At 49.1% G+C, this 27,338-nt stretch overlaps 1 protein-coding gene across 1 annotated transcript in view; it reads left to right on the forward strand.

Moving 5' to 3' along the window:
* Positions 1–2,551: 2,551 nt before the first annotated feature.
* LCP2 (lymphocyte cytosolic protein 2) overlaps positions 2,552–27,338 on the forward strand; it is a 43,787-nt gene continuing 19,000 nt past the window's right edge. Inside the window, exons 1-8 of the mRNA XM_027605216.2 lie at positions 2,552–2,850; positions 7,610–7,672; positions 13,041–13,087; positions 21,623–21,688; positions 22,147–22,178; positions 22,804–22,841; positions 25,744–25,942; positions 27,234–27,331. Coding sequence (XP_027461017.1) covers positions 2,773–2,850; positions 7,610–7,672; positions 13,041–13,087; positions 21,623–21,688; positions 22,147–22,178; positions 22,804–22,841; positions 25,744–25,942; positions 27,234–27,331 — 621 coding nt within the window. The 5' untranslated portion in view covers positions 2,552–2,772. The remainder of the gene's footprint in view (positions 2,851–7,609; positions 7,673–13,040; positions 13,088–21,622; positions 21,689–22,146; positions 22,179–22,803; positions 22,842–25,743; positions 25,943–27,233; positions 27,332–27,338) is intronic.

Consider the following 27,338-nt stretch of genomic DNA (forward strand, 5'->3'; position numbering starts at 1 on the left):
AAGGCAACCCACTTCCCCTCGAGTCACCTGTTCTTGTCTGTTCAGGAGCCCTTCTGAGGAGCGGGCCTGTGGTCGTATGGGGAGCGGGTGCCAAGGGCCTCGTAGAAAGTGCTGGATCCCTTTTGTAACTTCTCCAGATTGCCAACCTCCCTTGCTCTTCATGGAAAAGAGGCTGATAGAGTAGGACAGAGCACAGGGTCTGGAGACAGAGCTGGGTTTGAATCCCTACTCCACCTGGGTGATTTACGTAACATCTCAGAGCCTTGAGGTGACAGAGAGGGACGGACAGGGGCCCTGGACCCAGAGAGGGTGGGCGCCAGATGAGACCTGGCTGCACGACCTACTTGCTGGGTGCAAGGCAGCAAGTAGTTTTACCTCTCTGAGCCCCGGCTTTCCCTTCTGTGAAATAGGAGAGGTGATAGTGCGGATAATTAAATAAGACAATTAGTGGAAGTTTTTAGCCTACTCCCTGACACACGGGAAGGACTCCGGGGGTTTCACCCATGATGAGTCTTCTCTCCATCATCACCGTCATCCACATTGCTTACCAGCCATGTCTCCCTTCGAAATGGGCTCCATGGATTGTCCATTTGGCAACATGTATTGGAGAGTTCTTTCAAAGGAGCTTAATTTTTAGCTATACCTTAATTCAACTTCTGTGTTTCTGTAGATATTTATTCTCCTGAGTGGGAGTGAACATCATTAAAAAAATGCTGCTACTTGTAAGAATGATCTTAAATATTCCTTTCCACTAGTGCTGTGTGTTTTGTTTGCTCACAAAGTACGCGTCAACACACACACACCCACAGGTGCAGAATGTCCTTCCTCTTCTCCATTTTCCAAGGCCCTGCTTCAATTCCAGCTAATTCCACAACTCCTTTTTTTTTTAAGATTTTATTTATTTACTTATTTTGGAGAGAGAGAGGGAGCAGGGACACGAACGTGGAGTTGGGGCAGAGGGAGAGGGAGAAGCAGACTCCCCGCCGAGCAGGGAGCCCAATGTGATGTGGGGCTCCATCCCAGGACCCTGAAATCATGACCTGAGCTGAAGGCAGATGCTCAACCCACTGAGCCACCCAGGCGCCCCCCCCCCCCCCCCCGCGACGTCTTTTTTGACTGCCCTGCCAGGAAGTGATTTCTCTCTATCCTTCTCTTTTCAAATAGCTTTTTATCATTGACCACTATTCCCGTGATTTGAAACGCCAAGTTTCAATCGTAGAAAGTGCTGGATCCTTTCTCTTCCCCCAGTGGCAGAGCTTTTGAACAGCACAGTTATTGAGAGCTCCCAGGCCCTGGAGAAAGCACTTGGCTGGGCAGCCTCGATTGATGACTGGTGCCCCTAGGACCCCTGGTACCACATTCTATGGGCTGTTTCCCAGGTGCTGGGCCTGGAATGAAATGCAGAACCCCTATAGGCTGGAGCAGTGTCAGAGTGGCTCCTTAGATTGTGTGTAAGATGGGAACTCTGTATGGCCAAAGCTACCCTCAGAAAGGCTTCAAGAACTGACCTCCTCCGGGACCAAGGTAGTGTCAACTTAGTAAGTGCAACAGAGCTTGATGCTTTCCTCAAGCATCAGAACTGAGGGCTGTGTGTGTATGTGGACACGCAGAGCATTAGCTAAAGTGGAGAACCTGTGTTTAGAGACTGCGATGTTGCACAAATGTATTTGTTTTTATACACTGGATTTGCCCTCTGCCAATAAGGTTCTCATACTGTGAGAAGTGCGAGGGACTGAGACCAGCTCAGAGAGCAGCAGATACCCATGTCCTGCCACAGGGCCACTCCAGAGAATGTACTCTTCAGGTAGAAGATGTGGAGGAGTCAATGGTGACTAGAATCTATGGGGGAAACCACAGCGGAGAAAGCCCGTGGCAGCATCAACAGCAGTCGCTATTTGTGTGCTCTTGATTTTTTTTTTCTTTAAGTTTGTCTAGTTAACTGCATCTAAGGTTTAGGCATGTACGAGACAATTCGTGTTTTCCTGTTTTATGGATATGGAAACTGAGACTCCTCCATTTTAAACCCTTTGTGTGAGGTTGCACAGGATGGAAACAATCGCATCAGAAGTGAAGCCGGGGTCTGCCCGATGCAGCCCCTTTCTCAGCCCTGGGTGCCCGGCTCACTCCCCGAGAATCCTCTGGTAACTCTACGGAGGCGGCGGCTGAAGGAATGTCAACGTTATCCTTTTGGGAGAGACCGAGAGATGGTTGGAAAGCATTAAAAGGCCATACTCCTTACCCCCACAGTTTGCTGATGTGGGAGCTTATGTATATTTGAGGTCAACTGTCAAAATAGATTTTCATCTGCGAAGACCCAGCCAAGTAAGACAGCAGTATAAATATCTGGGTGCCAGGAGTTTTAATGGAAACACACTCGGGCTCACACTGGAGTCTAAGTCCCCTTCACTGTCCCTCCCATGGGGTGGGGGTGGCCAGGACCAGGGGGAGATTACCAACTCCATCGCTCTCTCTACCTCTCCAGCCCTCAGAGCTGGGCTTCCTTGTTTACTTATTTAGAGCCGAGCAGAGGAAGTGGTAAAGGAAACTTGCTGAGTCGTTTTCTGAGAAGAGACCATATTTGTTCGCAGGGGAAGCCGTTGCTTTCTGGGATCTGGTTACAGCAGAAAAGACGTGTGCTCCAACAAGGGGGTTCCAGAAGGTAACTGGGAGTTGGAAGAGTCAAGGACACCTCCACACTGTGGATTTGGAGTTCTCTGTCCATGGGTGCAGCACCCGTGCTCCGCTTGTGAGTTCTGTCCCAGGAGAGCAGCCATGGCATTGAAGAACGTGCCCTTTCGCTCAGATGTCCTGGCCTGGGACCCCGACAGCCTTGCAGACTATTTCAGGAAGGTGAGCCTTGCTCTTTTGTTGGTGGTGACGCTGGCGACCCTCAGTGGGCTGGGCAGAGGCTTGAAGAAGGGGTCCGGGCAGAACATGAGAGGTGTAAAGTAGAGCATTGGACCTTCCAACCCCGCGGCAGCCTTACCAGTTGAGCGAGCGCTATGTAGATGCACATGCCTGAGTGTCCCTGGTGATGAGTTCTGGGGAGAAGGGAGGCCCTCAGATGGGTGTGCACTTACTAAGTGCCAGCACTTTAGTTTGCACTCTGTAGGCACTGTCCCATTTAACACTCTCCAGTATCGCTGTCCTCTTGGCTCAGCTGCAAAGTAGGCTCCGGGAGGTTAAATGGCCCAAAGCCCCAGGGACTACATGTGACAGAGGCAGGATTCCAGTCACCCCTTTCTGGCTTCAAAGTCCATGCTCAGAGACTCAGAACTGCTGTAACCACTAATGAGATCGAGGCTGCTTACTAGAAAGGGGTGAATGGAGCCCTGGGTATGGGAGAAAGCAAAGGCAGGGCAGGAGGGCTGGAGAAGCCTAGCATGAATGTCTGGGCAGTCATTTCTCATGACCTGAAAAAGGACTCCTCAAGCCCTTACGTAAGAGAACAGAATCTCGCTGGAGGTTTAGGAGGGTGTTGTGAAGCAGGTGGGAGAACTGCTACAAGCTCCAGGTTGTGATCGGTTGAGACAGCGAGGGAAACTGAGGCCCCTAAGAGGAAGAGTTTTGCCAGCAGGGTCAGAGGCCAAGCTTGTGGCAGACCTGAGACGAGAGGGTCACTGTCCTGCCTTCCAGCCCTGGAGGGGCCACTCAAGGACCCCGGTGCTTGGTCATCTGCTGGGGAGACCACAGGTCACGCGTCTGCTTGGGCAGATCCCAAGCCACACGTCTCGGGGACTCTCCATCCCTGTTCAAGGGATAAGAAGTCTTGTAAGGGGCATATGATCTTCTAACAGCCCCATCCCTGCAGGCTGGGATGGAATTCAGTTGACACTGTAGATGGTTGTAAAGATGAGGTTTTAAAGTCAAGACTTTAGAGGTCATTTAAGTCAACTTTCTGTTTTTCCTGGGGGTGGAATGGGACTCCCTGGGACACATAGGCATCTGGGGTCTATATAGTGCCTCACTGCTCTCCTTCCACCTAAATAAGAGATATGTGAAGATGTAGAATCGGGTGTGGCATGAAAAAGTCATGGCCCACAGATCCTGTTATTTGCTGCTTTGTGTGTATCTCGTTTTTGTTCTTTCCTCCAAAAGGTCACAATAAACAGGTTTCAGCACTGTGGGTGCAAAGGTGGCTGGGACAACTGACTTTTGAAGTATTTTTCTTAAATGTAGACCAAATAAGTTAGGACAAGAAGGTGAAATTTGCCAAGATGCTATAAAGTGGCATGTTAGCTCAATTAAAGGAAGGAGAAAATATTGAGAATTGGTGAGAGGATCCTGGGAACAGACTGAGAGGCCCAGACAGGCCCCATCTTCAGTGTGAGAAAAACTATACAACAACTATGCAACAGCAGAATCCATGGGCAAATCCCCCCTTAATGCAGGGAGATGGACAATGGGTCAAGGGTGATTCGGGAAAATGGCCATCTGCCTGAGCTGGGGAAAGGGAGAGCCTCCTTCTTGGAGACCCCAGACCCTGGGACACATCTGTAGCACTGGGACAGGTTCCTTCTTTGGACATAGGAAGAAAGAAAGAAAGAAGAAAGAATGAAAGAACAAAAGAGAGAGAGAAAGAGAGAGAGAGAGAAAGAGAAAGAAAGAAAAGAAAGAAAGAAAGAAAGAAAGAAAGAAAGAGAGAGAGAGAGAAAGAAAGAAAGAAAGAAAGAAAGAAAGAAAGAAAGAAAGAAAGAAAGAAAGAAAGAAAGAAAGAAAGAAAGAAAGAAAGAAAGAAAGAAAGAAAGAAAGAAAGAAAGAAAAGGAAGGAAGAAAAACGATGGTAGGATGAGATTAAAGGGAATCTGTGATCCAGAAAGTCCCATCCCCAACAGACTCAGATGGATGCCCTTAAAATCCTGGGCACCTTAATTCCCCCAGGGAGAAAATATCAAGTGAACTGACCATGGACCATGGAGTCATTTGGGGATGGATCTTAGTCATCAACTATCCTATTCAAAGGATCCATGGCCAGGTGCAATTTCTACTGAAGCAGAGAGGCTGGGTCCCCTTCGGAGACACCTCCCAGCCAGCTCTAGAGTCAGACCCTTTGGTTGGAATCTTGGCTCTACCACCTGCTAGCTTGGTGAACTTCCCTTTGTTACTTCACCTCTCTGAGCCTCAGCTTCCTCATCAGTAAAATAGAGACACTAACAGCAAATACCCTCATGGGATTGTTGAAAGAATTAAAGGAGATATGGTGTGCGCAGCATTCAGCAGCTTGAGGGGGGCCAATTCATGTTTGATAGTCCCTTTTTCCTGCTCTATTTACAGGGCCCTAGCTGGGGATGCCCGCGCAGATTGGCAGGCTTTTGTGTCTTACTGTCTTAGATATGTGTAGCTCATCCTCTGTCTGGAATGCTAGTCCCTGAGGACAGAGGTCATGTTTTGGATTTTTTTAACCCCTCCAATTTCTTTCTCTTTTCTTTCTCTCTCTCTCTTTCTTTCTTTCTTCTTCTTTTCTTTTTCTTTCTTTTTCTTTCTTTCTTTTCTTTCTTTCTTTTTTTCTTTCTTTCTTTCTTCTTTCTTTCTTTCTTCTTTCTTTTTTCTTTCTCTTTCTTTCTTTCTTTTTCTTTCTTTTCTTTCTTTCTTCTTTCTTTCTTTCTTTCTTTCTTTCTTCTTCTTTCTTTCTTTCTTTTCTTTCTTTCTTTTCTTTTTCTTTCTTTCTTTCTTTCTTTCTTTCTTTCTTTTCTTCTTCTTTCTTTCTTTCCTTTCTTTCTCCTTCCTTCCTTCCTTCCTTCCTTTCTTCCTTCCTTCCCTTCCTTCCTTCCTCTCTTTCTTTTTCTTTCTTTCTTCTTAGATTTTCTTTATTTATTTGAGAGAGAGAGAGAGCAGGATGAGGGGAAGAGGGAGAAGCATCCCCGGCTGTGCCATGGCGAGGCACAGGGTCAGAGCCATTTCTAATCCCCGCTATGCTCCCAACCCACTGTGTGACCTTAGGCCAATCCCTTCCCTTCTCTGGGCCTCAGTTGTCCCAACTAGAATACCAGGTACCTGCTCTAGACCACTGCCTACCAAAGCTGGGTGCTCATAGAATCCTCTATGTGCTTGCTAAAAATACAGATTCTAGCCCCCAGGCCCAGGTTATGATCAGAATCAAACTTCTAGAGAGGCCCCAGTCCACGGGGCTATCTGTCTATGTAGAGTCAAAGTCAGCAATCTGCAAAATCAGAGCTTTATCTGACAATGATGACAGTGAATGATGAATTAAAGTCAGTTGGATAGTCCAAGAACTACTTCTACCCCATTGCATGGAAATAGAAACGATGCTCATGGTGCCTCAGATGTTGCTCATGTTTCACACTGACCTCGAAATCAGCTTTTTCTGAGCTTTCTAACATTTATCCCACCCTTTCAAGCCAAGAGACTACAACAATTATATTCACTTTTTACATTGATTGACCATTAAAAAAAAAAAAGACCATGATTTGCCTCCCAAAGAAGGCTGCCACAAATTGTGAGCCTGACACTTGTGATGAGAACCAAAGATTCTCCAGGACAAACATTTCACCTTAAATACTCCAGCCCAAAGTATCACATTTGGGGATATTTCAAATGCAAGTTCTTAGGCTGTTGAAAATAAGGTGAAACAGAAAAGTGATACGATTGTCAATTGATGTGACTCTTTGGGAAAGCAACCAAGATCATTCTTGTTGATCTTATAACTTATTCTGAGAATCCAGCTTAATTTATCTTAAATAGAGCAAAAAAACTGTGTGCAGAAGGATATCCGTGATGTTCTTTCTATATTTTGATCTGGATGGTGTATTAAGGTATACTTACATTTGTTCACTTTACTTACTATAAGTTACCCTGTTACTAACAAAAAGGAGAACATTAAAGCCTTGTTCTGAAGCCCGATTGTCACCTCTGTCACCTGCTACCCATGGACCTCGTGCAAGTTACTTAACCTTCTGCACTTTTGACTCTCTCTGGAAGATGGGAAGATTAAAGACTTAAGATTGGTTAAAATACACTGAAGAGCGCCTGCCAGATAGCAAGCATTCAGTAATTATCAGCAGTTTCTATTACCACTATTGGAACAGCAGCAATAAGGGAGTAATTAAAGAAAACAATGTTTAGAGTAAGTTTGTGATAACATGAGGCAGTGCCTATATTATCATTTTAAGGTAATTTTAAGAGAAAAAGTTAGAATAAGATTAAATATCTTATCCTGAGTGATAACCTCCATTATGTTTAGAGATGTGCTCAGAATAAAGCACTATAGGAAACACATCGAATGTTCTCCAAGGTTGACTTTTGGTGGTGACACAATGGTTGCTATTGATTTTTTTTTTCTCACCTCTTCTCTGTGTGCCTGAGAAGCATGTGGCCAGACTTTGTAGGCTTGAAGGTACTCTCTTTTTGTAGAGGTTGGCCCCAAAACCTTAGACGGAGGCAATTTCTCCATTTCAGAGAGTCCCAAGGGACAAGTGAAAGCAGAGCTGAGGTAGGGATGGGGCCCGTCTGTTACAGTGGGGGGAAGGGGGGTTGGGGTCTGGCTAGCCACAAGTACCACAAATTGCTAAGCTTCTGGGGCAGGCAAGTGAGGGGAGCTAATGGCTTGCACCTGCCCGCCACTGACAGCACCTTCTCCTCCCCTTTGCAGCTGAATTACAGGGACTGTGAGAAGGCAGTGAAAAAGCATCACATCGATGGGCAGCGGTTTTTGGTAAGTGCTGGCCAGTTTGACACATTAAGACCAAAGCTGTTCCACACATTAACCAATCCTGGTGGACCCAACTGGTCTACCCTGTTCCTGGGGATACTCAGGGTCAATGCCTGTCTTCAGAATCCCCACACAGCCCTTTGCCATCTTCTGAGGTTTTATATGGCTCCTGCTGTCATCACCTCTCAGGATCCTGCTATTCAGGATACCTCCCAGGTCTTTCACTGATACCAAGGTACATTCTAAAGTCAAAGTGTAAGGAGGAATCCAAGTACAGTTCACACACACACACACACACACACACACACACACACACACACACACACCTTGAAAATCTTTTCAAATGCCATCCATACTTTGAGAAGCCTAAGGGGAAAAAAGACCATTTGGGAGAACAGAAGATTCTTTTTTCCCATCTCTCATTCTGTAGTACATACTCACTGAATGGAATAAAGTGTGAAATCACCCTCATTATTCATTACATCCCTCTTTCTCTCTACCAAATCCACAGTTTTTTGCCAATTAAACACATGTGATAGGACTCTCTTTACTCCATTATATTGCAAAGAGCTTTAATATAATACTAAGAGGTAGTCGTACGTGAAGGACTAAGCCCTTGAATGGAAAGAGATGCCACTTTGAGAGACCATACCTAGTCATTGGACTAAAGCACACACTTAATTTACTTTAACACTGCATCGGTTTTTAACATTGTTATTTCTTCATACTGAGCCTTGAGCCTAGGGAATACCTGGAGCTTTGAGAGGTGGAAAGTGGCTGGGAGGTGGTCTGAGCATTTCCCCTGAAATGTCACCTTTGCCTATGGGCGAGACAGACCCCTGCTGTACCAGTCTACCCCCTTCCCATCTCATGCTTCCTTGCCCTTCAAAAGAAGTGGGAACAAGACTTCAAAAGTCTCATGGGTAGATGCTCCCAATCTGGATTGGGAGTGAGGAGGGCAAGGTAAGTTTTGTTTTCCTGCAAGGCATGGTTAGCAGCACTGAGGTCAGCAGCCATAAGCCTTTAGGGTTAGAAGGGGCCAGAGAGGTTATGAGCTCTAGCTTTCTGCCCAGCACTCCAAACCATTTCCTATATTGCATCCCTGCCATTGACATCTGCTTGAATTCTTTTAGGGATTGTGCGCTCACTACCACACATAGTCATCTGCCCCTTTCTAGGCAGCTCTTAAGTTTCATGCTGAGGCCAAACTGTGCCCTGTTGGTCTGAGTTTTGCTTTCATTTGCCATGTAAGACATGTGTGTTCACTGTTTCACCTAAATCATGCATGAATTCACCAATCCATTCACCTCACAAGCATTTTCCTGGGCTCCCTTTACATACAGGACCATGCCACATCCTAGGAATATAGAGATGACTATGGTGTGATTTCTGTCTTCCAGAAGCTTGTTTTATGGCAAAAAAAAAGTATCTTTGGGAAGGCTCCAACCACCCCATTTGCAACTGAGGAAATGTGTACAGAGACGTGATGTGAATTTTCTAAGTCCCATGCCTAGTCATTGGACTAAAGCACACACTTAATTTACTTTAACACTGCATGAGTTTTTAACGATGTTATTTCTTCATACTGAGCCTTGAGCCTAGGGAATACCTGGCGTTTTGTTGCTGTTGATCTTGGCACCTTAGTACTAAATGTAAATATTTCCTTCTTGTGCCTTTACCACTGAGAACTGAGATCCGAGACTTATCGGTGCTGAGTGGACCGGGAGTAAGACCTCTTTGAGGATGGTCCTGCTTGCAGCCCTGATGCTCTGGGGTCACCTTGAGCAAGCACTTGCCTTATCTGAGCCTCTCTCTCTTCTCCTTCTGAGCAAGAGCATGTTGGATCAGTGGGTGACAGTCCCTTCCAGTCCCCACAAGACTCCCTGTGTGAAGCTCGGGCGTGCTAAGACCGTGTTGTTTCCATGGTGGAGAGATGGTATCAGAGTCGCTGTCTCCTCTGCTCCTGTATCCAGGACCTGTCAGTCCCTGGAGACTGCCGCATATTCTACTTATCGTGTGAGCAGGAGGAAATGGAAAGAAGGGCACTAGGAACCAGGAGAACAGGGAGCAGAACCCGGTATCTGGCCCCGCAACTGGGGTGTTTAAAGACAGCTTCTGCTGAAACCCACCGTCCACCCCAGGTACTCTGGGTACAGCATGAGCTCTGGGTAGAGCTCTAATTTCTCATCCGTCACTCCTGGTTTTGTAATATCAGGGACCATTCTGCTCCTGAAGGCAGCAGTGGAAGGCCGCATTCTCGCTGTCTCTGTCTCTGTCTCTCTGTCTCTCTTTCTCTCTCTCTTTCCGTTGTTGGAGCTAGTAGGTCCCTTGTATCTGTGTTGCTCCTATTTTGGTTTCCCAGTGAGAAGAGTAGAACCTCATCTGGTGGGGAAGGGGGTTGCCATACTTCCAGAAGGTTGAAAGAGAAGACAAAAAGTGTTTGGAACTGTGTCAGTTAGGAAGGCATGTGGCTGCCTTTAACAGAAACCTGACCACAGTGGCTTAACCAAACAGGGGTTTATCTTTCTCAAGTGATAAGGAATCTAGGGCAGGCACGCGGGGCTGGTGAGCTGCTGAACGAAGTCGTCGGGAACCCAGCCCCCCCCAACCCATCTAGTCTATGGAAAACGCCTATGGCTTTTGTCCGAGTGGCTGCAGGTTGGCTATGCCAACTCCAGACCTCACATCCATATTCCAGGCAGGAGGAAGGGGGCAGGGCAAAGAGTAAAAGGCACAAAATTGCATGGGGAATACCTCCCCTCCTATTCAGGTAAATAGTAACTTTTCCAGAAGTTCCATCCAGTAGACTTCAGGTTATATCTCACTGGGCTCAACTGAGTCCCATGACCTCCGCTATCTGCTGGGAAGTGTAGGGTGTTCAGTGTTTGTGGACATGGCACATTTACTGTCCCAAATGAAATCCAGGTCCAGGCAGAAAGGGAGCAAGGGGGAGTACGTACTGAGTGGGCAGGCAGCAGCGCCCGTACATCGCCTCCCCAGGCAGGGCCCATCAGGAGGACACACTCAGCACCTAATTGCACTCCTGCAAAGGCACAAGGGATCATGCTGGTAACCCAGAGTGGCTGGAGGTTTTAGAAGGAGGTAGAAAAGGGGTTACATCATGTGGCAGAACTCTCTGAAAATCTTGTAAACGTCTCTCGTCTTTCCTCTCCGTTCCTGTGTCTGTTCTAAAGGCCTTTCTCTTCCTTAACATTCTGCTCCTCTGTGTCTCCAGCCATGCTCAAGTCCACCTTCTCACACTTCTGCTCCGATTCCCTCAGCCCACATCCTCAACTAGGCCAAACAGAAGGCAGGCACCAACCACCCCGTATGTGGCCACCAGCCGCCTGGCAGCCCCCAGATAGCCCGCACTCACCATGCCACTCTGAACATGAGTCTTGGCACATCCCTGAGAGGGGCTGGTGTTGGAGGAAGGCGAAGCTGCTGCTTAGAGACATTGAAAAGAATAAAAGAGAGGGGCACCTGAGTGGCACAGTCCGACTCTCGGTTTTGACTCAGGTCATGAACTCAGGGTCTTGAGCCCTGTGTTGAGCTCTGCGCTCAACGTGGCATCTACTTAAGACTCTCTTCCTGGGAGCCTGGGTGGCTCAGTCGGTGAAGCATCTGACTTTGACTTGGGTCATGATCTTAGTTACCTGGGATTGAGCTCCATGTCAGGCTCCTCTCTCTCCTTCTCCCTCTGCCCCTCCCCACCAACCCCCCGCGAAATATAAATCTCAAAAAAAATAAAAAATAAAAAAAAAGAGAGGTTAAGAAGCTTGACCAAAAGCCTGATTGTCTCAGGACTCTGGGCAAACTCCGGCCCCAACCCTACTGCCAGGTCTGCTAAGGGGGCTGGGTCAGACACTGTGCCCAAGAGCTGGGGCAGGTGAGCCCAATGGACTCATTGCTAAGATGCCCCAGCTCCTGCACTGCTGGGCTCAAAGGGGAGCATGCCCAGCTCTTTCCCGTGGGCAGCCAACAACCTGCCAGGCGGCTCCCAGGCCAGAGCAGGAGCAGGGGCAAAACTAACCTCTGAGAGACAGCCAGACCCCAGCTTATTATTATTTATTTTCACATAAATTAATTATTATAATTATTAATTATTAATAATTATAAAATAATTATTAATTATTAATAAATTATTCACATAAGGTTTATTATTCACAGAGGGTGTGCCAAGCACCGAGCCAAGCACATGACCCACTTCATCCCATTCAGTGCTCACAACCCCTGAAAGGTGGCCCTTAATAGTATTTTACAGATAAGGAAGCTGAGGCTCGGGGAGCTTAAAAGTATGCCCCAAATCAGACTGCTGTTCAATGGACGAACCAAGATCCCAACCCAGCCTGTCTGACTACAGAGCTTTCATCCTAACCACCTGTTTTCCAGCTTCGGTTAGAACGTCAGTGGATCCCTTTGCATGGCTCAGCATTCATTCCATGGAAAGTGGGTTCACCCTCTTTTCTGTTTCTGTGATTGGCACCCTGCCTCTCCTGCTCTGGGACACCTCCTTGTCTTACCTTTGCCACCCTCTTCCCCTCCAGCACGGGTCACCGTGTCCTTCAAAGGGATCAGATGTGGGAAGAGGGAAGTCTGCAGGAAGAAAACTGACCACAGATGCCACAGAGCTGGGCTCCAGCCCCAGCAATATCACCTACAAGCTGAAATTCCCTTAACATCCCAGAGCCTCAGCTTTCTCACCTGTAAAATGGGAACACTCATGATTCCTAAATCCCAGGATTGACATGAGGGTTAATCAGGGTGTGAGTAAGGCAGACCCCCAGAGTCAGTTCTTCACAGATATGGGTTTCTTTCTCCTCTCCCCTCTCTGTTCCCTCAGGAAAGCCTCTTTATTGTATCCCCACATCTAGAGAATGCTACCAATAACCCTGATGAGAGAGGCTTTGGGGTGTGATAGTGGCATAAGGGCCCAGAACCCTTCTCCAGGCTGGCTTCTCACAGTTTCTCCATATGAGGACTGAGAGGGACCCTGAAGTCTGGGGTAAAAGCCTAGGGAAGAGGTTGCAGCGTGACCAAATTCAGCCCACAAAACAGTTTGTTTGGTTCTACAATTTAGCTCTCATCATGTTTGTTTGCTTATCATAAAATTATTTGTCAATACTTCGAACTCAGGAGATGTCACCTAAAATCCAGATTTGGGGATTCCCTTTGAAAAAGTAGATCTGGCCACATCAGGCCCACTGGTGTTTTATGCAACATCTAGAAGCCGTCACTTTGGGTAGGTGGGGGGAGGTGGGCTCTTCGGTTTGCTGCAGTCCCCACTACTCCATTTCACACCTCACTCTCCTCACCCGGGCCAGGACCCTTCCTGTGTGGGTTGTAACCCGCGTGTGTGTCTTAATTTCAGAACCTGACAGAAAATGACATCCAGAAGTTCCCTAAGCTCCGGGTGCCGTAAGTACTCCCCCCAATTCCTTGCATGTTGGGGAACGAGGCTGGGATGGGAAGTAGTCCAGGGAGCGCTGAGACACTTAATCTATGACTGTTGGTTTGAACTAGGAGAGTCAACAGGAAGGGGAGAGGCAAGGGCAGGGCACGGGAAAGAGAAGTTTCATGATAGGTTGAGAAAAAGAAGTAGCAGATTCAGCCCAGCTGGTGTGTTGCCTGCTCTTGCCAAAGACAAGCCCGACCGGGGACCGGGTTTTCATTTCCTCTCTCCCAGTGGGACGACTTGGGAATGGAGTCACGAGATCAGCTTCATGAGGGCATCACACCAGATCAGTGATTGCTTAAGCTTTCCTGACCTCAGTTTCCAGCTCAGTAAAATGACAGAGTTGGACTTGATGAAGAATGGCAGTGGACATCATTGTGGCTGTCAGGGGCACCGTCCTGAGAAGAATCGCGAGCAAGGGGGGCCGTGATGCACAACCGAGGTCTGACGTGGGTGCTGAAATGAGAGGCATCGTGCACCTCGCGTCGTGTATTTTCACCGCTCTAGTAAAGGTCTCACATACTCAAATGCTTACCGGAGCCAAGCGGGTGATACAAATGTGTAGAATGGGTCAGGTTGAAAAATACGAAGTCCTCTCAATTTCTCTTTCATTTAACACCTTTGGATAGACTATGGGTATGAAGAAATATTTCTCCACTATAAGAAATATAATAGTAAAGTATAATGAGAAAAGAGGTCATCAACACAAAACTTCATTGTTGGTGAAAAACTAGGGAGTGCTAGAGACTGGCAAACCAGGGTGATAGTTTCCATCCCAAGAAAGCTGCAACTACTTGGCTCCAGTCCATTTGGACCCAATGATGTCCAGTCTTTGAACTTATCAAAAGTCCCTAGAAATACGGATTTTCTGTAATATATTCTTAATATACATAATAAGCATGTAATAAAATATATTTGTGTAATATATATGTACCTGGTCTTGAGCACATTTGGGTTTGCATCTCTTGGTTCCCATACAGTACTAATACTTCATTAATGAACTGCTACTAGATGCCAATATAATGTGTCAGGCCTTTGTTAAGGGGCAGAATCCCCACCTCAGGACACACATTCTAGTGGGAGGGTCAGCTATACAAAGCAATCCTTCAACAATTATAACAGTGCTGTGGCGCATGCAGGTACACATTCCGTGGGAGTAGGAAAGCAAAAGTCACTTTCCCCATGGCATTCAGGGAAGACTTTGGGGTGGCAGGGAAGCTAAGTGAGATCCTGACATGCCAGGAATGGTCAGATAAAGAATGGGTTGATATTCTAGGAATGGGGACTATATTGCAAAGGCATGGGCACCAGGCACCAGGAATTGAACAGCAAATGCGTCAGAGCAGCTAGGGGCACACCAAGCAAAGAAGCTGCAGAACTGGTCATGAATGAGAAGCTCTGTGAGCTGTCCTAAGGAGCCTAAGAGAGTTGGGGAGGTGAGGACCACAGGGAGAACAGGGAGATAAAGCTGGTGTCTTGGCTTTCTCCAGGGCAATGTATAAGATGGCAGGCGAGGACCCAGCTGAAGGAGGGAAGGAAGCTAGGGAGGAGGTACATGACCCCACTCATGGATAGGAGCCTCAGTGGGGACCGTGGCCCTGAACACGCAGGGCAGAGGGGATTGAATCAGAGCAGTGGAAAGAAAGAGATAAGGAAGATACTTTCAGCTCGGAAAATCCTTTTTTACCTTAAGGCTGGGCTCACTTGATGTCTGGAGCTACACTGGAGTGTCTGGAGAAGGAGGCGAGTGAGAAGTGGTTGCTAGTTAGTGTGGAAGGCGGATTGTAAACACTCATTTGCGGGTGCGGTAGGGTGGGGCATTTCTTTAGCCATTTGAAAATGGAAACAAAATCCCCCTCCAGTGTACATGTGTGCCCCAGACAAGCTAGGAAGCTGCCCATGGAGCACAAAGGTGAACGGGGAGTAGTGAGGGAGGCATCTAAGGAAGGTCCAGGCTGCCCTGATTCGGTGACTCTCGAAGAGTTACCGACCCTCTTGGTAGATGTGGATAACAAGCACCAATCCCAGCTCTACTTACTAAGAGCTCTGTGCCTGGGATGAGTCCCTTGTCCACTCTCAGTTTCCCAAGTCTGTAAAATAAAAGAAGGTGACCGTGGAGGCTCGCTCTTCTAGGGGTTATAATTTTAGGTATGAACAGGCAGACAGGAGAGCTTAGTGAGTGAAAGTACGAGCTCCGAGGTCAGAGTGCTTAAAACCCAATTCTTCCATTCACTAGCTGTGAGTCTGTGGCAAGTGCCTGGTTCCTTGAGCCTCAGACTCCTCATCTGTAAAATGAGGATAATAGCAGAACCTACCTCAAAGAGTCAGCAGGAAAGTTAGAGGAAATAATGGGAAATAACTGTACACACTGAACAAGCGTTAGCAGTTCCTGTTATTTTATGCAAAGTCCCAGTGAGTACAGTTCTAAGTTTTTTCCTAATCATGCTGTGCTGCCAAAGGGGGGTGGATTAAGACTAGAAAGGCATGGGCTTTGGAGCAAGAGAGAACCAAGTTCTAAAGTGGGCCCTGCCTCCCACCAGCCGTGGGACCTTGGGGAAGTCTCATCAACCCTCTGAGCCTGTGTCCTCATCCGTAGAAGGGAAAAAAACTAACTAGGGGGAGTGCTGGATTTTAAAGGAGGCAGTCCACATGAGCTGTCTGATGCTGTCCTTGATGCGGATAGGTGTTCAATACCGATTTGTTCTGTTCCCTTGTACATAGGTTCATTGGCCATAATCATTACCCTAAGGGGCTACGGGAAAGAAATTGTGTTTATGCACAGCAGACCAAAACAAGATTACACTCCTCTGAATATCGGGATTTTCTTCCCCCATGCTTAAAAAAAAACCTCTATTAAACAGATTTGTAAGAAGATAGATTCTGGTGAGGAAGACTTTGTCTGCAGATACAGGTACTCTCTCGGACAGTTCCTCCTAGAGACACCCCAAATACTGTACTGGAGGAGAGTTTTTAAATAAAACAACTCAGCCTCCTTTAGAGGGACGGGCTTAAAACCCATGGTATAGCTGAGACTTATCTGGCTAAATCGGTAGAATACATGTTCAAGGCTGCTGATGCTGATTTGGAGTTTATTTTAAAAATGTGATGAGTTTTATATTTAAATCCATAGTGTAACTTAAAAAAAATAAGGAGAAGGGAGAGATGGGGTGGTGGTGTAGGCAACAGATAGATGTTGGATGTGTCTATACCATGAGTTCCCATTTTACCCCTTACCGAGAGTGGAATTAGGCTAGGAAAAGTGAAGATCCCATCAGAGAGGGAATGCAGTAATAACTGGTTACTTGTCCATGCTCCTGCTGAAGCTGCAGGCCTCCTAATAGCGAGTCAGCCTGCCTGAGAAACAGCAGGGAAAGAAGGAGAACGCAAGGACCGAAGGAGGGACCCAGAGGTGAGCAGGCCATTCCTGGGCCACTTAAAGAAGGTGACCCAGCCTCCCCACGGAATTGCTAGAGTGACAGGTCTGTCTCCACCCTCCTCCTTCCTCTCCCATCCATGGGCTGATCCCTGTCCAGGTAGCCAGTGTTCCCCACAGGAGAAATGCCTCCTCTCAACTGATGGCCACTCCTTCTCCTCCAAAGCAAGTCTGGAAAACTTGACTTCCCAGCTCCGCTCCACATTACACATGCTCATGTGGCCTTTGGCAAATCCCTCTCTTAGTGCCTTGCTTCCTTGGTGGTAAACATGGGAATGATCTGTGTACCACAAAATAATTGTGAAGCACAAGTAAAATACTACGTGTAAAATCATAGGGGGGTACAAGGCTGAGAAGCGGGGAGACCACGCTAGGCCCTCCCACAGGTGGTTCTGCCCTGAGACCTGAGATGACAGTGAAAGGCACCTCCCTGGGTCCCAAGACCCACACCTGGCTTCTCATGTGACAAGGACAGAACTTCCAGAGGTCTGGCTCTTGGTTCAAGGAGGCTGACCCGTAGGCGTGGAGCCCTGTGTTCCTTTAAAGAAGGATGGAATCCATTTGCAATGACGTGGATGGAACTAGAGGGTATTATGTTAAGTGAACTAAGTCAATCAGAGAAAGACAATTATCATATGATCTCACTCATAGGTGGAATTTAAGAAACAAAACTGGTGAACATAGAGGTGGGGGAGGAAAAATAAAATAAGATGAAAACAGAGAGGGAAACAACCCATAAGAGACTTAACTCTAGGGAACAGCCTGAGGGTTGCTGGAAGGGAGGGGAAGAGAGGGGTGGGGTCACTGGGTGAGGGGCGTAGGGGAGGGCATGTGGTGTAATGAGCACTGGGTGTTGTATGCAAATGAAGAATCACTGACCCCTACCCCTGAAACTAATCATGCACTATATGTGAACTAACTAGAATTTCAATGAAACCTAAAAAAATAAGATAAGTAAAATAAAATAAAGGAAGAAATGCAGAGCAAGAGCCGGAGCCAGAGTGAGAATGTGTGCTGGGTGCCCACGGGGCGGCAGAGATGCGGACTGAGGACAGGTGGGCGGAGAGCTGGAGGTGCCGAGCTCAGCAAACAGACTTTGCCTCTTCTGGGCCTGGGAGCCTGTCGTCCTGGGAGGGAGCAGCCTGCCCTCTGAAATCCTAGTCAAGGGAGCAAGCCTCCCCCTGCGTGGGAGGGCCTGGAAGAGGGGAAGAGGGAAAAGCTCTCTAAAGCTCTTACTGTGGGAGGTCTGGTGAGAAATGGGTTTACACTGTAAGCCCCTGAACAGACAGGAACACAGGCAACAACGGAGGCAATAAGGAGATGGCTCCTGGAGGAACGGATTCTTCCTGTGCTCTATGGGCTCTGGCACTTCCTCTCCTGCTCTGTTTCCTTCTGCCCTGGCCTTCTCCCTCCTCCCTCCCTGCCCTCCTTTCTGCCTGCCTTTCTTTTTATACTTTCCTTCTTACTTCTGTGACCAGCAAAGTTGATTTCGAAATGCAAAGGGGACCTCCACTTGCTCTTGGTAAAGCACAAGGAACCACTGAAAAGGAGGCCATCTCCTCCTCCCCCATCTATTTCCCCATCTCCTCCCCCTTTCCTCCCCTCCTCCTCCCCCTCCTCCCCATCTCCTCCTCCTCTTCCATCTCCTCCCCCATCTCCTCCTCCTTCCCCTCCTCCCCATCTCCTCCTCCTCCCCCATCTCTTCCCCATCTCCTCCTCCTTCCCCTCCTCCCCATCTCCTCCTCCTCCTCCTCCTCCTCCCCATCTCCTCCCCATCTCCTCTTCCATCTCCTCCTCCTCCTCCCCGTCTCCTCCCCCATCTCCTCCTCCTTTCCCTCCTCCCCATCTCCTCCTCCTCTCCCATCTCCCCCTCCCCCTCTTCCACCTCCTCCCCATCTCCTCCTCCTCCTCCTCCCCATCTCCTCCCCATCTCCTCCTCCCCATCTCCTCCTCCATCTCCTCCTCCTCCTCCCCATCTCCTCCCCATCTCCTCCCCATCTCCTCCCCATCTCCTCCTCCTTCCCCTCCTCCCTGTCTCCTCCTCCTCCTCCTCCCCACCTCCTCCCCCATCTCCTCCTCTTCCCATCTCCTCTTTGTTTTCCTCCTCCTCCTTTCCTCCTTATCCTCCTCCTTAAAATTAAAAAAAAAGTCCAAGAATACTAAGAACAACAAAATTGATCTCATCACCTTTTCAGACTATAGGAATCACCAGGAAACTGGTTGGTGTGACTGCCCCCAGGCCTCACCCTTGTAGGTTCTGATGGGTTAAGTCTACAGTGAGCCTGGTAATCTGTGTTTGTAACAGGTATACCCGTGTAATTCCAACAGTCAGGCTGGTCAGGGACTCCCTCAGCAGGACTAACGCTCTTACTTTGCTGGTGAGGAATTGGAGCCTAGGGAGGGCAAACGCCCTGCTGGAGGTCATATGGTAGGCACGGCTTACGGGGCGGGTGTCGCAGTCGGGCTCGGCACAAGGACCCACCCTGTGTCTTCCAGCAGTACCAGGAAGGGCCTGTGACTGAGCAGTCAGAGACTGGCCCCCAGCATGCAGCAAGCTACAGCTGCAACTGCACTGGACCCACCTTGCCACATGGTTTGACTTCCTGCCAGAGGCTTCAGCCCCGACTCGGGGCCCCATTTATCCCTACAACAAGGCAACAGCAGAGTTATGGTCTACCTGCTCTGCTGCCCAGCTCTGGTGCTGAGTGAGGCCTGGGGTTTGTGGGGAGGAGGAAGAGGAATGAAGTCACCTCCGGCCACTCACTGTCACTTTGTTTCTCTGTGTGGGTGTGAGAATGGGGGGACAACTTTTGAAGGTTTGCAACCACCTCCCCGCCCCGTCCATCAGCAGTGCCCCAGCGGGCCTGGAAGAATTCTCTGTGGCCTGCCAAAACAGGCGGGGCGCTGGGAGCCCCCGTCTTGCGGCAAGCTTGGGGGGCCCTGCTCTGCATTCTGACACCTCTCCTGCTGCTCTTCTGTAGGGCCTGCGGTTTGACATTTCCTTCCTTAGCCAGTTACAGCCCCAGCAGCCTCTAGGCCGGCTGCTAAAGATACTGGTACGAAGAGCCACCGCAGAGAGCAGGAGGTCTTTTCAGGATCAAAGCAGCTTTGTGAGCTGGTCAGAGCCAGCCGAGCTCTTTGGGATGGGCCCTTCCTTGGGGCACTGCTGAAATGTCATCTCTGTGCCCAGGCCCACTGGTTTCCAATTGCAACGGCACCCGACACATGCGTTCCCACCCCCGCCCCCACCTCCGTCGCATGTATGTATACACAACACTTACCCAGAATTTCACTTCCTGAAATGTTCATTGTGTATCTCTTTCGTGTGTAAGCTCCTTGAAATCAGGGGCCTTTGCTTTGTTCACTGAGGCATCCCGAGCCCTCGGCAGAGTTCCTGGCACTTTGAAGGCCCTTAAGGCACACTGTTGAGTGAAGGCATGCCTGCGTGGGAGGGGCTGCGACTGCCACCATGGCCTGACTCGGCCAAGATGTGGGCACCAACAGGGCTCCCTTGGCCACTCTGAAGGATCCGTTCCCTTCCACATGTCAGAGGAGGGAGGAGAGGGACTCCCATCAGCTTCTCAAAATAATCGCTTAAAGGAAACAAGTGTGTCACAAGCGCTCTGGTGGTGTGATCAGGAGGCCGCTGTGAAGTCCCCACTCTTGATTTAAAGCAAATCCCAGCAGTGACATTACAGGGGAGGACTAAACCTTACCCTCCTTCCTTCTCCATCCCCTTAAGTCCCCAGTGTGTTTATAAAATGTGTCCTGTCATTCTAATGAGGGAGAAGGGCTCCGAGCAGCCCAGCGTGCCCTGGGACCATGGAGAAGTGAGGGTTTGGGAGCCTGGGGGAGTGATGAGGGAAGCAGGGAGCAGTGGATGCTAAGGACCACCTTTGCCAACTTAGCAAGTTTGTTTTAGGCCAAACTTGTTACCTTCACTGAAGGAAAGTAGATCCTGGCTCATTGTCAGATGGGCCGCAGGCTCAATTGCCTCAGCTCCTGGAGAGCTTATAGCAGGTAATTAGGGAGCCTGGCTTCTGCGGTGGGTGTGTTTTGTGGGGTTCCTGGAGTTCCCTGATCACTAACCCACTCTGTGAGCCTCTGTGGCCTCATCTATAAAATGACATTGGGTTAGATCATCTTTGAGGCTCCTCCCAGCTGCCTCCAAATCTTTAGGAAATACTGAGCCTGTGTACTAATGAGGGTTCCCTTGGTCTCAGCAGCAGGCGCTAATGAGGGCTGGAGTCTCCTGTCCTGGAGACTTGAGAGATCCCATGGATTGGACACTGACTGCTGGGGTATGCTTGAGGTGTCATCCTATTCGTGAAGGCGATCCCTGTTCTGCGGTTTGAGGATTTGCTAGCTCACAGCACCTAAGGACTAAGAGTATCTCCAAGGGTCCTGGCCAAGGTTGGCCTTGGGACATGGGTGAATCAGGGAGTCTCCCACTCTGCAGGATGTGCCCTGATCGGGAATGCTTCTCCAAATTTTATAAAAATCCATGTCACCAAGGAGGAAGCAAGGGGGTGGGGGGAAGTGAAAGGGGATACAGACCAAAGAACAGCTCACCAAAGCTCCTGTCCAGCTCTGCAATGAACAGCTCATTCCTCTAGGTTTCAGAGATGGTCTGAGTGTTCCTGGAAGCCTGACATCACCACAGGGACATTAAACCAAGAGTGAGGGGACCTCAGCCGCAGGAGCAGTAAGACAATAAAATACACAGTGGTTGTATCCAGGTTGTAAGGCTCCAGAATTTCAGAGAAGGGGAGCCAGGTGAGAATGGGCAGGACTTCACAGATGGTCTTTGAGCTTCACTGAGGAGGCTGAGCCAGCACAGAGGGCCGGCTGGGCAGGGGCAGGGACCGGGGAGGGGATGAAGGTGGGAGGAGGTGAGGAGCAGATGCCCCGTGGAGGGGACTGGCTGGAGGCCAGAGGAGGAAGCTGGTCTAGGTCGGCCCAGATGCCCAAGGTTACACGGATCAGGGAACTCCAGGACTAATGGGAAGGTTGGACTGGGGGAGAGATGATGGTTTTGTCACCTTATCTGTCTTTTATCTCATAGGATTCTCAGTAAGTTAAGTCAAGAAATCAACAAGAATGAAGAGAGAAGGAGCATCTTCACACGCAAGTGAGTGGGGGAGCCAAGAGTCCAGTGACACTGTAATGGAAACCCAAAGAATTTTCAAACCCAAGTTGAACCTTCAACGGGAAGCACAGGACTGTTTTTGCCCCAGTTTTTGACCTGCAGCACTCCTTCAGCCCCCAGCGTCTTGCAGCTGGTACCAAAGAGGGGAGGGGGAGCTCATTTTCTCTGCCCCGCATCCTACCCATGGGTCTGTGACTTCAGGGGAACTTCCCCTAGAGAGTCAGGCGGTCACGAGCTCCCAGTTATTCCACTAATGTGACTTTGATAGTTTCCAGAATTTTCGGTTAGCCTGGCCCAAGGTGCTAAGCAACAAGGACCCCAGTCCTAGATGGTGAGATATACCCCCTACTGGGGGCTTCTCTTGCAGGGCTGGATTGAAGAAAGAGGGAGATGCCCTTAAGCCAGTAGCACCATTAATGCAATGCTGTTTGCCTTTGCAGACCCCAAGTCCAGCGGTTTCCTGAAGAGACAGGTAAAGGTGTCAGGGGTGGGAGTGATTGCTTTAGGAGGTGACAGGTACTTCGATTCTTCTGTCTGCCGGTTCCTGGGCTCCTGGGGTATTGCGCAGGTGACCTTATTCATCTGCCTGTCAGGCAGTTCTTTCCCAGAGAGAGGTTTGGGTCCAAGTTGAGAGCAGGACAGGTGTCACCGTGCCCGGTGCCTGGTTTCTGGCCCCTGGTTAGCTGGGAACCTCTACAGATCTGCAATGAGGAATGCTGTGGGGAAACATGGGAGGATCCAGGCTTTGACCGAGCACCTGAGCAAAGCCAGTGCCCCTCCATCTCCTGTATAATAAGCCTGGGTCTTTAAATCTTTAAAGAAGCTTTAGGGATAGGTCCGCAGTGTCTGTGTATTTTAAAGTCCTCTGGGTGACTGTTCTGTGGTGAAGGATTGGGCACCACTGCTACCTTCTGGTAGAATGAGCTGCCCAGGTGGAAATTCTAGAGCTGATACTAAACCAGCCCCCAGGTATGAGAAAGGTAGGATGAAGGCCTGGGAGGGACAGTGGTGTAAGAGTACATCAGCTGGGGTGCTGCTTTGACTTCTCTTCTAGAGACTTCTTTTGGTACTGATGAGGGTGTGATCTTCTTCCACAGAAAGCCATGAAGAGGACAATGGGGGCTGGTCATCGTTTGTGAGTATGGTGTGGGCTCTTCTACCCTTACAGTGGTTTGCAGAGCACCTTTGTAATAAGGAACTAGCATGATGCCAGAAGGAGCAAGGCCTCTAGCAAGATGCCAGTATTACCCTCCCCTGGGTGTCATAAAGTGTGTTCTCTAAAGGTCAGGTAGTAAATATTTCCAGCTTTGCCACCCACATGGCCTCTAGCTCGTCCACTCACCTCTGCTTTTACAGCACAATAGCAGCCATAGATGATAGCTGAACAATTGTGCTTGGCCGTATGCCAATAAACCTTTATTTACAAAAACAGATGGTGGGCCGGATTTGTCCCATGGGCTGGAGTTTGCAGATCATGCCATTAGTCACTATTATCACCCCCACAGCAGGGCCTTCCCAAACTCCCTCCCCTAGATGGTGTACACTGAAGTAGCTTAAAATAGATTTTCTCCTAGACTTAAGTCCTCACTGGTGACACAGAGGGAAAGGGAGTTCAGAATCAACTATTAGCCTTGAAAAGACCTCAGGGAAAGTCCAATCTAATTGGGTTTTTATGTTGGAGGGGTCACAGTGACCCCTTTGAGAGTCTGATGTCCTCTGGATATCCTCTCCCCAGAAGACTGCATTCACAGCCACTATGCATGAAGCTGGACTCCGGCTAAGCACTCGATTATGGCTCGGAGCCCAGTGTGTTCATTTTACAGATGAAGCAGCTGAGCCCACTGGAGAATGGGACTTATGTAGAGCCACACAGCCAGTTAGAGGCAAGCCTGGGACCCAGGTGGCCCGATCCTCAGTCTAGTGGTCTTTCTGGTAAGCAGCCGCCTCAGTGCCTTTAGGAAGCAGGTAAAGCATCCGTCGTCTTAATGGGATTCTGGCAAAAGGAAGCATTACATTTGAAAAATGCTAGCTAAGTCTGTGCTTTCTCTAAGAAGACAAAGGAATTGGACAGATTTATTTTGTACAAAAGGGAAAAGACCAGAGTTTCCCCCAAACTGTGTACAGTTTTGCACCGAAGCTGCATCTTTACCACTGCAAAGGGCCATGTGGAGTCTCCCTGTGGGAGCCCAGCCTGAGGCTAGTGTCCTTCATCCTCTCCACAAACACAGGCTTTCCATTAGCCACTGCCTCTAACACTCGTGGGCTCCAGTGCATGCCCAGCCCTGCACAGGGCACTAGGTGAGCAGGGATGGAGACAAGGCACCCAACCCTGTAAGTATTTTACAGCATGGATAACACACGGCAGAATATGATTAAGAACAAATACATGCATGCAAATTTAGGAGCCAAATCATTGGGGAAGCCCATTGTTCGAGAAGTGGAGAGGAAAAGTCTCTTGTTGAGAAAGGCTTCCAGGTAAAGCCTGGTAGAAAGCAGGAGCAATGGGGCCAGGGTGTGTAGGCTGAGACAATCTAGGGATTCCTCTGTCAGTCAAGGGCAGTCAGCGGGACCACTAGGGAGACAGGTGGAGGCTACTATTCTCAAGGCCCCTGATTCAGGGGTTCCATCCCCTGCTCTCAAGTTATAGGAACACAAAAGACAGGATGAAGTCTTTTTTTTTTTAATAATAAGACTATCATTATTATTCTTTTTTTTCATTTTTTTCAAATATTTCATTTCTTTATTTGACAGAGAGAGAGAGATCACAACTAGGCAGAGCGGCAGGCAGAGGGAGAGGGAGAAGCAGGCTCTCCGCTGAGCAGGGAGCCCGATGCGGGACTCGATCCCAGGACCCTGGAATCATGACCTGAGCCGAAGGCAGATGTTTAACCGCCTGAGCCACCCAGGCGCCCCTGGGATGAAGTCTTTTTCAGAGTTCAGGAAGACACTCAACCTCACTTTGCCTTCCAATATTTTAAAAAATTTTCCTCAAATCAAACAGGAACACAGGAATCTTCAATTGAACAACTTAGACAGTCTTGCTTAAGTCACCTAGCAAAGCTGTAAGGATTTCTAGGCTACCGTTACTCACTTTTCCTCATCAAGATGCAACCTCCCACGGCTTCTTTCCATACTGCCCTTGACTTTAGAGAACTGCCCTGGGCTCGTTTATTGCCCACCTGACTTTGGCACGAGAGTGATAAGGCGCTCGTCCCATGCGGCTAATGGTGCCACCTCTGCTTGGGACATCATTACTATGACTGTCCATTTGCATGAGCGGCCTCAAAGGCAGTCACTCATTCCCCAGGGCTCCCTTTCCCCGAGACCCACAAAGAAGCACACATAAAATCCAACGCAATGCTTAAAATTTAGAAAGAGTCTCTTCCAAAAAAGCAGCTTTAAACTCAGTGTCAGATGTCATGAATAATAAGCTGTTGTTTCTCCACACTCAGCTCTCAGCAAAAAGGATTGCACAGCCCTGACTCTCCCCTCTCCGACACAATTTAATCTGCCTTCTAATTAACAGGCTTTGGTTATCTGGTTTCCCCATTAGCATGGCCTTCCACACTGCACTAGGTTCTAATGAGAAGAATGTTTTGAGCACAAGCACACCAAGAACAGAACTGACAATTAACTAGCGGCATCGCAAATGCTCCAGGCATTTAATCTCCCTCTTGGTGATGCCTAGAATAAAAAACATGTTTACTCAACACAGAGCTGGCTCTTCCACCCTTTTATTCCTGTGCCCTCCTCATTTCTTCTGCTTTCCTCTCTTGGGCAAAAAGGTGTAGAGGAAAATGCACTCGCCTCATGGCCTGAAGGCCTTGATGGAGGTTCCAAGTCCTCGACTCGCTGGCCCCTGCTATTGCACTCCCCAACCTCAGCGTCCTCATCTGTGAAATGGGAGTGACCGGCCTACTGCTGCCACCTCCCTACCCCAGGACCCTTGCGAGGCTTGGCAGAGAGAGAATCTAGGCGGGCACCTGGGTGCCACGGAGCCTCTACAAACTGGTCTGTCCCCGTCACTGTGTTGGCAGGATGAAGATGACTATGAGAGCCCTACCGACGATCAGAACGAGGATGACAATGACGACTATGAGTCCCCCAACGAGGAGGAAGAGGCGCCCGTGGAAGATGATGCGGATTATGAGCCGCCACCCTCCAATGATGAGGAGGCCCTGCAGAACTCTATCCTGCCTGCCAAGCCTTTCCTCAACTCCAACTCCATGTACATAGGTAAGGCCCTGGCCGCCCGCACGAGGCCAGTGTCCATGGAGCACCAGGGGGCCCGCTAACGCCAGCTCAGCGGCTTCCCGGCCGTGGGGCTTTGGGCAGGTGACTCTCCCTCTCTGGGCTTCAATTTCCTCATCTGTGAAATAGGATAATAAAAATGGAGACAGCAGAGCTTTGCTGGGAGGATAACTATTGCAGACAAATCATTGCCTGTGGTGGCTGATACCAACACTGAACTTCCACTTGCGGGCATCTGGCAGTAATAAGTCATTTTGTGTAGGACTCAGGGACTCAAGAGTACCTTCCTGTTTCTCCCCGTCTTCCGACCAACTCATGGTTACGTGGCACTTTCACCCACACACTGCCATGGAAAACATAACCATACTAAGGGGGTTTGACCATCACTTAAGAACATTTAAACACTATTTAAAATTTTGACTGTCAGTCTGCTCCTATCAGCCTGCTTCTCCCTCATTCATTCATTTCTCCGTTCAACAACAATGACCGGTCTCCTCTTGTGAGCCGGGCAGCATTCTGAATGCCGAAATGTGAACTCATCAGGAAAAAAGACAGAGCCGCCACCTCGGGTCGTACCCGCTAGGAGTGGTGGTGACAGAAAACAGGCTTCTGCACAGCAATGTATCAGCTTGGCCTAAGGATACCTCGGTGGGATCAGAATACTGTGAGTTTCTGTCCAGAGCAAGTCCAAGTAACCGGTTAAGATCTGTGAATCCGAGGATCCTGGCTGGTTCAGTCAGTGGAAGCTGTGACTCTTAATTCCGGGGTTATCAATTTGAGCCCCATGGTGGGTGTACATATTACTTAAAAATAAAATCTTACCAAAAAGAAAAAAAAAAGTCTGTGATTCGGTAACAGGAGTTGGTGACCAGCCCTTCCCTTTAAGGCAAGAGACAGCAAAAGGAGCAAGTGGGAGGGGGAGGTCAGTCCAGAGCATTTGTGAGGGGAACGAAGGGGACCTACGACCTGAGCCATGAGGGCCGAGGTAATGCTGCCCCGGCACCTGGATGTGTGTGTGTGTGTGTGTGTGTGTGTGTGTGTGTGTGTGTGTGTGTGTGTGTGTGTGTGTGTGTGTGTGTGTGTGTGTGTGTGTGTCTGCCTGTGAGACTCGGGCGGGCTGGCCTTGGCACTGGCGGGGGTCTGCGGGATGGGGCGCCCCCGGAGCGCAGAGTTGCTGAGTCCGGCGTGGGGTCTGCTCTTCCCGGACAACACAGCCCGCCTTGGTGTGGCATTTCTGCTTTCATTTCACTACCCTACTGCTCTTGCCCTTCCGCAGACCGGCCCCCCTCCAGCAAAGTCCCGCAGCAGCCGCCCGTGCCCCCCCAGAGACCGACAGCTGGGTTTCCTCCGCCGCCGGCAGGCCGGAGTCACGTGGTAGGCC

Source organism: Zalophus californianus, chromosome 5 (genome assembly GCF_009762305.2).
Source record: "Zalophus californianus isolate mZalCal1 chromosome 5, mZalCal1.pri.v2, whole genome shotgun sequence".
Lineage (NCBI taxonomy): Eukaryota > Metazoa > Chordata > Mammalia > Carnivora > Otariidae > Zalophus > Zalophus californianus.